This window comes from Folsomia candida, unplaced genomic scaffold, assembly GCF_002217175.1.
Source record: "Folsomia candida strain VU population unplaced genomic scaffold, ASM221717v1 Fcan01_Sc009, whole genome shotgun sequence".
Taxonomy (NCBI): domain Eukaryota; kingdom Metazoa; phylum Arthropoda; class Collembola; order Entomobryomorpha; family Isotomidae; genus Folsomia; species Folsomia candida.
Window position 1 is genome coordinate 5,471,961 of NW_019091201.1, and position 12,815 is coordinate 5,484,775.

The 12,815-nt window shown below is 34.6% G+C and overlaps 2 protein-coding genes across 4 annotated transcripts in view; one reads left to right on the forward strand and one right to left on the reverse strand.

Annotated features, from left to right (window-relative positions):
- Positions 1 to 10: 10 nt before the first annotated feature.
- On the forward strand, positions 11 to 3,245 carry LOC110854302 (putative E3 ubiquitin-protein ligase SINA-like 9). Of its 3 annotated transcripts, none has more exons than XM_035854828.1 (3): positions 11 to 476; positions 1,123 to 1,509; positions 1,901 to 3,245. In XM_035854828.1, exons 2-3 carry the CDS (start codon positions 1,124 to 1,126, stop codon positions 2,106 to 2,108), a joined length of 594 nt encoding a protein of 197 aa, XP_035710721.1. In that variant the 5' UTR covers positions 11 to 476; position 1,123; the 3' UTR covers positions 2,109 to 3,245. The 3 variants fall into 3 exon arrangements, with proteins under 3 accessions (XP_035710721.1, XP_021958426.1, XP_021958425.1); XM_022102734.2 differs by having other exon boundaries at positions 12 to 551; XM_022102733.2 differs by having other exon boundaries at positions 203 to 551; positions 1,009 to 1,509.
- LOC110853919 (ski oncogene) overlaps positions 2,878 to 12,815 on the reverse strand; it is a gene marked incomplete at its 5' end in the record, with an annotated part of 33,541 nt that continues 23,603 nt past the window's right edge. Inside the window, 3 exon segments of the mRNA XM_022102281.2 lie at positions 2,878 to 6,831; positions 7,319 to 7,491; positions 11,011 to 11,230. Of these exon segments, the coding sequence (XP_021957973.1) occupies positions 6,736 to 6,831; positions 7,319 to 7,491; positions 11,011 to 11,230 (489 nt within the window).

Here is a 12,815-nt window from a genome sequence, read left to right on the forward strand (position 1 = left end):
TTTTGCATGAAAATAATTGCCAGAAGTCTGCATAAAATTATTATTTGCAAACTGGCATAAATTGGAAATCATATTTAATCAGTTATACATAAAGCTAAAATTAGGAATTTTTTAAAAACGGTGAACTACATAAATCTAAAGTAAATTTCTTAATGGACCAATAAATTCAGTCTGTCATATGTAAAATTCGCAATATTTTTAGCAAATGTGCAAAAACGACAAATCTGAGTTCAGTTTCGATGCGCAATTCACGTAAGTGCGTTGCTGATACATATTTGCTTTCACTATCTATCAATTCTCGCCATGTATAAATTGCTACTTTGCGAACTATTTCCGTGTGCTGGGCAAACATGAAAAGACTCAGATTCCATGAAAACGTGGACAAGTGCGACAAACGAAAATCATCTCTAGAGCAAAAATTATTATGGTCAGTAAGTTAGCAGGACTCGGCACAATAAGAGCACCCATTTTATCAAGTACATGGATAAGTAAACAATAAAATAATACACTTTTCTCCAAAATCACGAAAACTTAGCTATCTTAAATCAAAGGTGAGCAAAATACTTTTTCTCAAAACAGTATCTTGCTTGAGCCCCATTCTTCCCAGAGTTTGGATTTCCGGGGCTGTTACACACACCAAAAGACGAAAATCTACATGGAGAAGACAACGGTCATACGAAAATAGTGGGTTTGTAAAGAAATTAACTGTTTCTCGCTGAAAAAATATGTTTTTTATGATTTTTTTAAAAAGTATTTTGACAGCGATAAAAGTTAATTTCTTCACAAAACTTATATTTTCGTAAGACTGCTGCCTTTTCGATGCAGATTATCGTCTTTTGGTTCCCTGGGAAGAATGAAGCTCAAAATTTTTATTAACTTATTAAATTAAATTATTTTTAAATTATTTTTTAAAAAAGGGGAAAGTAATGTATTTATTTTGACACCGATAAAATGTTACGTTTTCCACAAAACTTGTAATTTCGACTGACTGTTGCCTTCTCCACGTAGATTTTCCTTTTTGTGGGTGTAACAGCTCCGGAAATCCAAACCCTGGGAAGAATAGACCTAAAAATCCACTTTTTGACAGTATTTTTCTCCACCTCTGAAATACCGAATGTTTAGCATGAATTCCGGAAGGACGCCGGGATCCAATTGGCACGACACGCTTCTTAAAAATCAGGCCAATTTCTCCGACGATGAAAACGAGCCTCCCAAATTATCCCGCTTACTCGACCTCATCGAATGCCCGGTCTGCCGAGAAATCCCATCTCCTCCGATTTACAACTGTGAAAACGGTCATTTCGCCTGCGCCACGTGCTTACCACGCCTCACAACGAATCGTTGCCCGTACTGCCTCGCGACTTTCACCAGGATGAGAAACTATCCACTCGAATCGCTCGTTACGACGGGGTCCGTTCCCTGCGACTTTGTCCAGTTTGGCTGCACCCAGGATAGCTTGACCTTGCTGGAGTATGAACGCCACGTGGAGTCGTGTTGGGCGCAAATTTGGTATGCATTTTATTAAAAAACTGACTAAAGTTATTTTCAATGAGCGACGACACGAAATTTCGCGTCATAACTCACTTAGCAAATTTGCGAAGGGATAAAAATTTGTGTCGTGAGGAGATTCGCAAAATATGGAAATCTTCAAAAATCTAAAGCAAAGTTTTTGCATCAAAAGCACCGTTTTTGACGGATTTCTGTAATTTCTCTTGCTGGTAATAAATTTGCGAAGTAAAAACATGACCATTTGCTGTGTAAAAATTTGCGAAACATACATAGCCCAAAATTTTCCAGGAATAGTTTTGCGAAATCTCGCAATTTTCGCAAGTTACATATGCTCAATTTGCGAGATAAGTTAGCGTAAGTATGCTCAATAATTACATGATTTGTATACTAGGCGTCCCGGAAAAATTATTCAGCATTCAAAAAAGTCACATGCCCACCCCCACGCCAATAATTCATCCCCCCTTCAACCCTGTCCGCGATGCCAGCAAGAAAATTCCACGAGAAAAGTGAAATGTCGCAAATGTGATGGATCTCTACGACCACCGACCCCCATGAAAGAACTCACTGCTTCCCAATCTCAGCTCAATTTCGTCTTTTGAAAAAAATAATACAATTATAATTACCTTTGTGAATAAATACTGACGAAGTGAAATTTCGTGAAATTTTACGGGGGTAAATTTCACGGAAAAGGAAAAGTTTTTGTAATTTTGATAACGTTCCATTGTCAATTAAATTAATTAAATCATGAAAAATGTATATTACATAAATATATTAAATTTTGCAATCATTTTTAAATACTAAATTATGCGATTAAATTATGAATGTTAAAAACTTCTGTTTCACGCTAAGTAGTTGAGTTCATCACATGTTCAGCACCTTAGCCGAATTATTTTATTTGACACTAGTTATTTTTATTTTGGCGTTTAAATTATTCAATTCCGCACGATTTCTAATGTTTAATTACTTAAATCATAAAGTATGCAAATAGATCAGTGCAAATAAATTTTTAATTATGCAGTCTCTATCAATTTCGCTTTAAAAAAATTATTGAAATGAATACCAAATTTAAAAAAAAAAAACAAAAAAACAGGGATTTAGTATTGAAATAATAAGCAAAAAATAATATGCAAATACATAAATCATTCCACGTTTTTTCCATAAAACACTCTTAAATTTTCCTTTTAAAAACATTGTGCAAATAAATCACAAATTATTCAAGCAAATATCTGTATATTATGGATTATGCAAATTAAATTCTTGTCTTATGTATGCGAACAGACAGATTATGAATTAAACATGCAAATCAGAATATGAATTAATTATGAATATAAAATCTTCAAATAAATAATTCACACATTTTTCAATATCTTCAAAACAACTAGAATGGTTTTCTTTATTCAGCAGCAACAATTATGTATGTATCAGTATTTTGTATGTAGTAGATAAGTCGTGGTCACAATTTTCCTTTAATAACCACACACGAGAGATTACTTATTTAACCTAAAACGCATATTATTTTTCATAAATTTTCTTATATTTCGTCATCATCACCAACCAACCAAAAACCGGGACTGTTTCCTTCATTTTTTGTATTTATGTAGATTACTTATGTTTCACGACTTCTTCTTCTTCTGTATAACAATTAATAAGCTTTAAATTAAATTAAAGTAACGGGGGGCATTTATCGTGGGGGGAAAGATAACCTCACTAAATAATAATTAACTAATTAATTAAAACTAAGTTAACAATACTATACACCAACAATGATTAATTAATTAATAAACTAGGAAACAATCAATTTTTTCAGTATGTATTTAAATCTAAAAGAACACAGACAATTCATCATCATTTCATTTTTATCGACATCAAAAAGAAGTTCATTTCAGGCAAAAAATTCAAAAAAATTGTCATTCCTCGGAAACTTTAAGTTCACATTCTCAGTGCTTTCTCTTCTTCTTCCTCAGTCCAAACTCTATCTGTCATTTTCATCCCATTTTCCAATCTAGTGTTCGTTCGGGTGCAAGAAATAGCTGGGAGAAAGTGGTTTCTTGCAGGGGAATATTTTGACGTGGGAGAAATGCAAGGCGCGAGAAACTATGTAGCGCCGCGCATAGTTCATACTGCGCGTGGCTAGATGGCGCTTAATTCGTGCACTTTCTCCCAGTTTCGTGCGTTTTTGCTTAGAAGTGCAAGAAATAACCGCAAGAAAGTGGTTTTTGCAGCTATTTTGACCTGCAAGAAATGCAAGGCGCGAGGTTACGGCGCATATTTCTTGCACTTTCTCCCAGTTTCTTGCACTTCGCAATTCCTGCAGTGCAAGAAATGTGACAAACCGAAACACTGTCTTTCACCGTTCAATCCATTCTTGTAGCAGCAGCTCAGACGAAGATTTTTTATACATAATTAGCATATTTAATTAACTAATAATTAATTAATAATAACAACAATAATAAATACCATTATCCCGATAGACTCCTACACAATTCTCCTCTCGAACAGTATCGTCTGCCCAGATTAAAAAATCGAGTAGTGCTATCTCCGCAAATAAAAATCACAAAATCTTGATCGCCATAAAATACTAAGGGTGTGCAGGGAAGGTTTGAGCAATTTTCTGCCAGCCACAGATTTAGTTCGGGAGGGAATTTGTGGTTTAAATTTAGTATTTAAATAACTTATCTAGGCAAGAATCAATGCAGAAAATCTTGATAAGCTCTGTTAAAAAATGGCAAATATATTGAGGAAGAGCTGAAGGTGTTTTAAAAATATGTTTCCAAATTGGAAACATTCAGCTCTTCACTCAATACTTCTTACATTTCTGACAGAACGTATTAACATTTTTATGACAGGTTCTTGAACAGCTAAGTTATTCAAATACTAAATTTAAACCACAAATTTCCGCCCAAACAAAATCTATGACTGGGGGAACTTGACCAAACCTTCTTTACCCACCCTCCCTAATAATTAAACTAATTACCTAACTTACTACATATTTATCCCGTATTTTGCTTTCACACTTTCTCCCCCCTTCCACCTTTCTTCCACCCATTTTGCATTTTTCAGTGAGGACTACAAAATTATAAATTATCCATTTTATTTATGTATATATAAATTTGATTTTAAGCTTGTGTTGTCATTAATTAATTAGTTAATTTTTTTTGTTTACATATTTCTTTGTAATTACATATTTATGCAATTTTTTCAATAATTTCATACTCCTTTAATAACTGACTTATTTAATAGAGTTTCTACGAATCTGTTGCTTTAAAAGTTTGTAGTTTATCAGAGATAATTAATAATTAAATGCTGATGCATGGCATTTTGTACTAACGCGTATGTATATATGTATTTATGAACGAGTATACTGCAGTACGAGCAAAAGTTTTTTCAGAGAATTTAAATAATTTTTTTTCATTTCCAGACAAGAGAAAAATGAAATTTTGATAAAATCGATTATTTTTTAGTGTGTTCAACTGCTTATTAACAGATTTTTGATGAAATTTGGAGATAATTTTAAGAAGAACTCCAAGCGAGCAGTTTCACGATATTTTTTTTTGTAGTTCCACTTATTATGAGATATTCCATATAATAAAATGACTACTTTAATTAAATTCCATGAAAAATCTTTGTCAACTTTTTCTGTCAAAAAATCAGTTCCAATTCAAACCCGAAATCGATCCTTTTTTCATACATGCATATTTTTACGGTACGACAACCTGCCCATATTTTTCCCTTCTTAGATAATTTACATATTTCTTAGTAAATTACTTTACGCCCACAAAAAATAGGGAACTTTCTCAAAATCCTGACACTTTCTCTTTCTCTGATTTCCCAAAAACTTATAAAACTTTCTTTCCTTCCCAAAATTACGATTACCAATTAAAGTAATTATAGATATATTTTTTAGCCTTAAATTTGTAACAAACCACCAAATTAGCAGTACATTCAGGACGATTTCTTTCTATTACTACGCGTTCCATGTTAAGAGTTTTTCTGCTTGTGGTCACTAAATAATTGGATTTTTTTTAAGCTGATCATAATTTAATTTAAATCGTCACACTTTCCTCGCCCAAATCTATTTTACGATGAATCCTTAATTGACTGTTTTGCTTTTTATAAATATTCTAATTTTGTATGCATTTTTTTTACATGATATTTTCTCCTACACGCACATTTCTAAGGTACATTTTGTATAGTATTTCTGAGTAACCAGTCATTTCAAGTCTTTTCATACCGCATCCATAATAATACACCCGCACCCATACTTTTTTTTCTCTCTAAAAACCACCCAGAAGAAGAACAAATTTGTATCTTTTTATGTAAATATTTTAGGAAGGAATACTTTCTTAAGGTTCATTTTCATTTTCATCAAAAATCTTTTCAAAACGAGGAGCATTCTCAAATAGAAAAAAAAACATTTCTTAAAAAGTTACATACATATTTTTAGCGATAAACAATTTATGTAAATATCCTCTTGGAATTATATATACGCTTCAGAAATAATTAGTTAGCAGCCCACCATTACAAACTTATCGTTTCATTTCCGAGCAAAAAAAAACTTTTCAGAAATTCCCGAGCTTTTTTAAATCTTAGATAAATACTTGCAAAAAAAGTTACGTATGTATTTATTTATATAACAAATTTCATTTTTCGCTTCAAAAAATTGATAATTCTCACCGGAAAAAAGTGGAAATTCTTAATAGAATAATGTATAATATTTAATAATAAAAACTGATTCTATGTATTTACCAGCAGCGTAACGAAATATTTACGTAACTAAAGTTCATCTCTCTCTTCTCTTAACAATCATCGGATTTCAGGTACATTAATTAACAGTAGATACATATTTAGATACATAGATGTGGATGTGTGATAACAATATGTTGTAAATTATCAATTTCTTTCTTTAAAACAACAAGTCTGATGAGGACGAAACTACATATTTTTATATTTCTAAAGTTATTTATATCATATCATATCGCGCGTGGTGATGAGGATCTTGACGGGGATTGCTTTGCTTTGCTTTCATTTCCGGTTTCCATCTTTTCGTGGCAGGTTTACTTACTTATTTAAAAATCTAGAGAAAGTGTGGGTGTTCTAAATTAAATATTTTTATGTTATCTTCTATGTTTTTACGGAGAGATAGAATGAGTCGTTTCTTCTTCTTCTGTTTTGTTTTTTTTGTTGGTGGGAGGAGGAGGAGGAATATTTCCAAAATTATGTATGCGCTTATCGCGCTTCGTGGCGGCGTAATAGCTGCTTCTTTAAAGAGTGAAGTTCTGCCTCCATCGTGTTCACTTTACGTTGTAGGTCGGTAGCTCCCGTCTGGAATTAGGGGACAACATGGATTAAATTTATATTCGAGGTATTCATTCACCAAGGTTTTGGTAACATTGTAAAATTTGTAAATTCTGGAAACTTGCAGAATTTTAAAAATATTTCGAAAGGGAAATAATAGCTCACAAATTTTTGTAAGCTTGGTGAGATCAAGGGGATCTCTTTGTTTTGTAAAAGTATGATGCAAAAACGCCCGGATTTTACAAAATTACCAATAACTGCATGAATTGCTTCAGAATATGGAAATATGTATGTGTAGTTTTTTGGTAATATTGTAGTATCTGTAAACTTTTACAAAATTGTACTCATTTTTCGAAAGGGAAATTAATTTTCAAATTTTATAAGCTTGTTCAGATCAAGGGCGTTTATTCCTTATGTAAAATTATTTTACGAAATTTACAAACTTTACAAAGTTACCAAGGACTGCGTGAATTTTTCAGGATTTTTTTTTGTTTCCCACCACCATCATACATACCTGATGATGATTGGGTTCTGACCTTCGCAACTGCTGGTCTTGACTTTTACAGATCTTTTCTAAACTTGAGATTTTTCCTGTTAATTTATCCAAAAGCTTGATCACCGGTTCCGCACCATCGCTCCCAAGTTGGGACAGCAACATCTTCTTCACAGCCTCCGTCTCGTTCACGTCTACAACAAAGATAAAATACTTTAATTCACGAGAAAAAAGGGCAGAAGCTAATTTATCAAAATTCTCAAAGTCACGATTTCACGACACCATAAATTTCATATCGTGGTCTGGACGTCAAAAAAATGATGCACCATTCATGGCTTTTCACTCACAAAATCATGACCACGACGACCAAAAACGTCTACTGCAGCAAGTTCGTAACCTGTTATCGGTCAAACTATTGCCCCCCCAGCCCCAAAATCCATACGAGGTACAAATTCGTTGCAATGGACAGACCGTGGTTTCGACCAAGTCTGCCGACGCATGGCGAGTGTTTCGTTTCTCGCATTTTTGCTAGATTTCTTGCACTAAAAAAGCAAACACCGCAAGAAATGCGAGGTGCACAAAACTGCAAGAAATGTGCGCCATCTAGCCACGTGAAGTATAAACTATTTAGAGCGACAGGGCATAGTTTTTCGCGTCTTGCATTTCTCCCAGGTCGAAATATTTCCCTGCAAAAAACCACTTTCTTTCCCCCGTTATTTCTTGCACGTGGTTTATTACTTTCAGCCGAAACACTGCGTAAGGCACGCTTTTAACCTAACAGCTTTTGTCGTGTCGGTATGTTTATCTGGATAAAATCTGCTCTTGACAAGGCACCCACGCACCTTCTCAATATTACATTTCCTAACGAAAAAAAACATGAACTTTACCCTCTCCAAAAAGTGTGGAGAGTAAGGAACCTTCAAAAACAATCATATTACGAGTTTGGCATTTCGAAAACAACTCTCATACATAATCTGCATACCGCAAAACAGACGCGTACTGCATACATCAGTGGCCGCGGAAGCCGTGGGGACATTAATATTGCACTCAAAATAAGGTAGTAATGAATCATTACCATGCGGAATGACTATGTGGCTCTACCATGTCGGTTACGATTTGTCGTAGAAATGGTAATAATAAGTTCAGGGAAATTCAAATTTAATACATAATGGTATTCAATTCCTTAATATTTGGTAATGAATTTGAATTTCCCTGAACTTATTATTACCATTTCTACGACAAATCGTAACCGACATGGTAGAGCCACATAGTCATTCCGCATGGTAATGATTCATTACTACCTTATTTTGAGTGTGTAGGATAGGGGAGGAACTAGTTTATAAAAGATGGGGAGATGATGCAGACATCAAATAACCGTGGGGACATTGCCCCTCTGTCCACACCCACGCTTCCGCGGCCACTGGCACTCATACATACATACATTTTAAACTTTCCTTCCTCTACATATGCATAAAATCCATACATTCAAACTTTTGTATCCACCACCAGGAGGAAAAAAAAATTCTGCACGATTTCTGTCAGTTTGGAATTGTTTTGTGTGAATGACGGATAATATAATTTTCTCCTCTGCCAGCCAAAGGTCTCCACGTGTTTGCCGGTTAAAGACACTCCACGAATGACACCTCCTTCACACATTTTGCGCCGTAATGAACGTAAAAACGCCAACTTTTCCTTAATTGCTCAAGCCCAAAGTTTAAACGAACGAAGGCTGGAATGTGAAGCTAGTGTCACTATTGGAATTTTTGGAAATGATTGCGATTATTATTATGCAGTAAACACATGGAGTCAAAAGTCAACCAACCCAAGAAGTGAAATAATGCAACAAAGTATGTAGAAGATACAAAAAAGCACATTTTTTTACTCATGTGCTCATTAATCTTTTACGCAAAGTATGACATTGACAGGTATGTATGTATGTACGGATAAAATTATTTAGTAGCAGTGGGAGTAGCAGATAGTAGTAGAGTGGTAATTGTGACGATGTCCACGTGTTGGAAATAAAGCGTTTAAAATGGGAAATAATGCAGGGAACTTATTTGCATGTCTAAAATGCGGGGAATTTATTTTTATACCCATAATTAAATGGATTAAATTAATGCAAAAACAAATATTTTCATGCTTAAAATGCTGGGAACTTATTTTATGTCGTCCAAAATGTCAAAGATTTATGCCTAAAATGCCGGGAACTTATTTTCATGTCTAAAATGCCGGGAACTTATTTTCATGTCTAAAATTCCGGGAACTTATTTTCACGTCTAAAATGCAGGGAACTTATTTTCGTGCCGAAAATTCCATCGATTTATTTTCATGTCTAAAATCCGGGAATTTATTTAAATATTTTTATGCCCAAAATGTCACGAATTTAAATATTTTCATACTCAAAATGTCACGAATTTAAATATTTTGGTGCCCAAAATGCCACAAATTCATTCTCATGCCAAAAATTCCTACCATTTATTTCCACGCCCTGCCCATCGTACAACTCTACCCGTACATAAGTAAGTGCTGCTGCTAACTAAATAAAACGCACGTCTGTTTGCATCGTTTAGAAAAAATTACACGGCTGCTTTAAAAAAAATTCTTAAAATTCTATTCTGACGTCTTTTTCCATTGTGTATTTATAATGAGGGCAAAACAACCTTCTCGTAATAACGATGCAGGCAGCCAAACGCATAAAAACTGGACCACATGCATTAACATGGCCATAACCATAACTTGCACTAATTTAAATTTCTGATTGGCCAGACAGATAAGCGCATTTTTATTATTTCGCAAAAGGATCAGACTACACAATGTAACACATTAGTTTTCAGCCTGCACATGCAAAATCTTGTTGTTGTCCTGTACCGCTAAATGGATCACTCGTTATTCAAATTCAACAGATTTGCATATTTGAAGATTTGGATTAAGTGCTTTACATCTCGACTAATCTTAATCTTAAAATATGACGGAGAAGAAGGGGCAAAAAAACGAGTCAAAGGTGGGCGATTGAGATCGATCTAATCCTCCGACCGTCACGCTTTTGTTGCTGGGTGTCAATTACAAAATGGAAATTACATTTTTTCTCTTTCTTTCTTTCTGAATGCCAAACTAGATTTCCAAAGATAACAATAAATATGATTGACCTTTAGAGATCAAATTCGTCAAAGAGTCAGATATGTAATCGGGGTTTTCACGATCTTCGTAACTATACATTCGTAAAAAAATATATTCGTAAAAATATATTTACAAAAGGTTGACATGAAAGGTATTCGTAAATAAAATCGTAAATAAAAGATCAATTTGTCTCTACGCAATAGCATCTCGGAAACTTTGGTGCTCGAAATTTCCCGACTTTTAATTCGCACGAAATAAGTTCATGAAAGGAAAAGACCTATCAATAACCTTGCCTATATTTACGAAGCTTTGTAAGTATGGAATTTTCGCAAATGTCGCAAATAGCGTACATTTGTGGCGTTTACGACAGTTACGAAGGTGACGTGAAACCCCTCCTGACTTCTTGACTTTTAGTTCCTACGAAATATGTTTACGAAAATAAAAGACACATCAACCTTGCCCATATTTACGAAGTTTCGTAAACACGGATTTTTCGTAAATAGCGTAAATTTACAAGAGTTATAAAGGCGATGTGAAAACCCCCAATATTCACTCTTTTGTGAGATGAACAAAACGATTTCGTTCATTGAACTTACGATTTTGATCGTTGTTGTTGTCCGAGTATTGAATATTGTAGGATGAGGAGAGTCTCTTTTTTGGCAAGTAGAGAGCAGCCGGGTCGGTGGGGACGTTTGTAGGGGACGTGATGAGAGGCGTCTCCACCCCGGAACTGTAACGAACCCGCTTTATCACCAAATGCTCGTCCCCATTCCAGCCCCCGTACGACTCCTCGCACGACGACGAGGCTGCCGACTCCTGAAAATTCATAAAAATGACACATTTTAATTTGCATGTCAAGTTGAGGTGATTTTTCGAAAAATTTGATTGAATCTGGTCATGTGGATAGTTTCGAGTGGTGCTGGCGCAAGGGTGGAACGTGCGAAAAAGATTCGCGAAATTGTTAATACAAACAATTTTGAAAATAAATAAATTTCTACATTTTGATTTTGCAAGATTTTTAAGTTTCCCAAGATTTTTAAAATTTCGAAAGATTTGAAACTTCCTAAGAATTATAATCACAAAATTTGCAATTCTTTAAGAATTTAAATCCCCCAAAGATTTCTAGTTCGCGAAGAATTTAAATTTTCCAAGATTTAAATTCCCCAAGAATTTCGCAAATTTTTTGAATTCTTCAACATTAAAATTCCAGAATTTAAATTCCCCAAAGATTTCTAGTTGACTAAGATTTAAAATTTTCAAAGATTTGTAATCCCTCAAGATTTTTGATTCTCGCAGATTTTAAATTCCCTAAATTTTTCAGAGTAGTTCCCCAAGATTCTTATTAATTAACATATCGCGTCATCATTCTCATTTTTTTTCACCCCAAGTTATGCAACCTGCGAATTACGCAAGATCATTAAATATCTCGTCTGCCTTCCTCCGTCCGTCCGTCTCTAAATAAAATGGCGTGCCGTAATAATTACCCACATAAAGAGGCTGACTTGTTATACTACCACGGACGGAAGAAGAAGAAACTATTTACTGGGCGGAAATTGATGAAGTAGTTAACAAACACTTTTTCAAAATTATTTCATTTTACGGCTTGCCTTCGCTAAAATCATTAAGTGCATGCGAACAATAAAATAGGCGAGAGACGTCCCAGGATATTTTTTCCAAAATCGTGCCAATCAGTGTTTCGGGTGCAAATAAGTAACCACGTGCAAGAAAGTGGTTTTTTTGCAGGGAAATATTTTGACCTGCAAGAAATGCAAGGCGCAAGAAACTACGCCCCTCCGTTATAAATAGTTCATACAGCGCGTGGCTAGATGGCGCATACTTCTTGCATACCTGTTCACTTTCATTCATTTGAGTATCCAATTATAATAGTGAATGAAAATGAATTTCCTATTATTTGAGTAAAAATGACTGAAGGATTCTGTCATCTCAGATGAATGACTGTGAATGAAAGGATTTCTCACTCATTTCATTTTTCACCCTATGCTTAATACATGGGATGAAGTAAGAAATGAAGTCGGATGAAGTGAAATGAAATGAATTTGAACAAAAATGACTGAATGTGAATGAAAATCTTCGGTCAGAAATCGGGTTGACTGACTTTTGAATGAATACTAAATTTTTGAACAGGCATGATTTCTTGCACATTCACCCAGTTTCTTGCACCTCGCATTTTACTGCAAGAAATGTGACAAACCCGCCAGAAACGAAACACTTGCAGCAGCAACAGTCGAAATGCACCCATAAATTTCCTCCTTTTACAAAACCAAGCTCATCGTCGTAAAAGTCACATAAAACTTTTTTTTGCAAGTCTACACACATCGGATTTTGGGCTGAATGACGTGGACGCGGTGGTCGAGTCGAGGCTGCTGCCATTAAAGTCTGC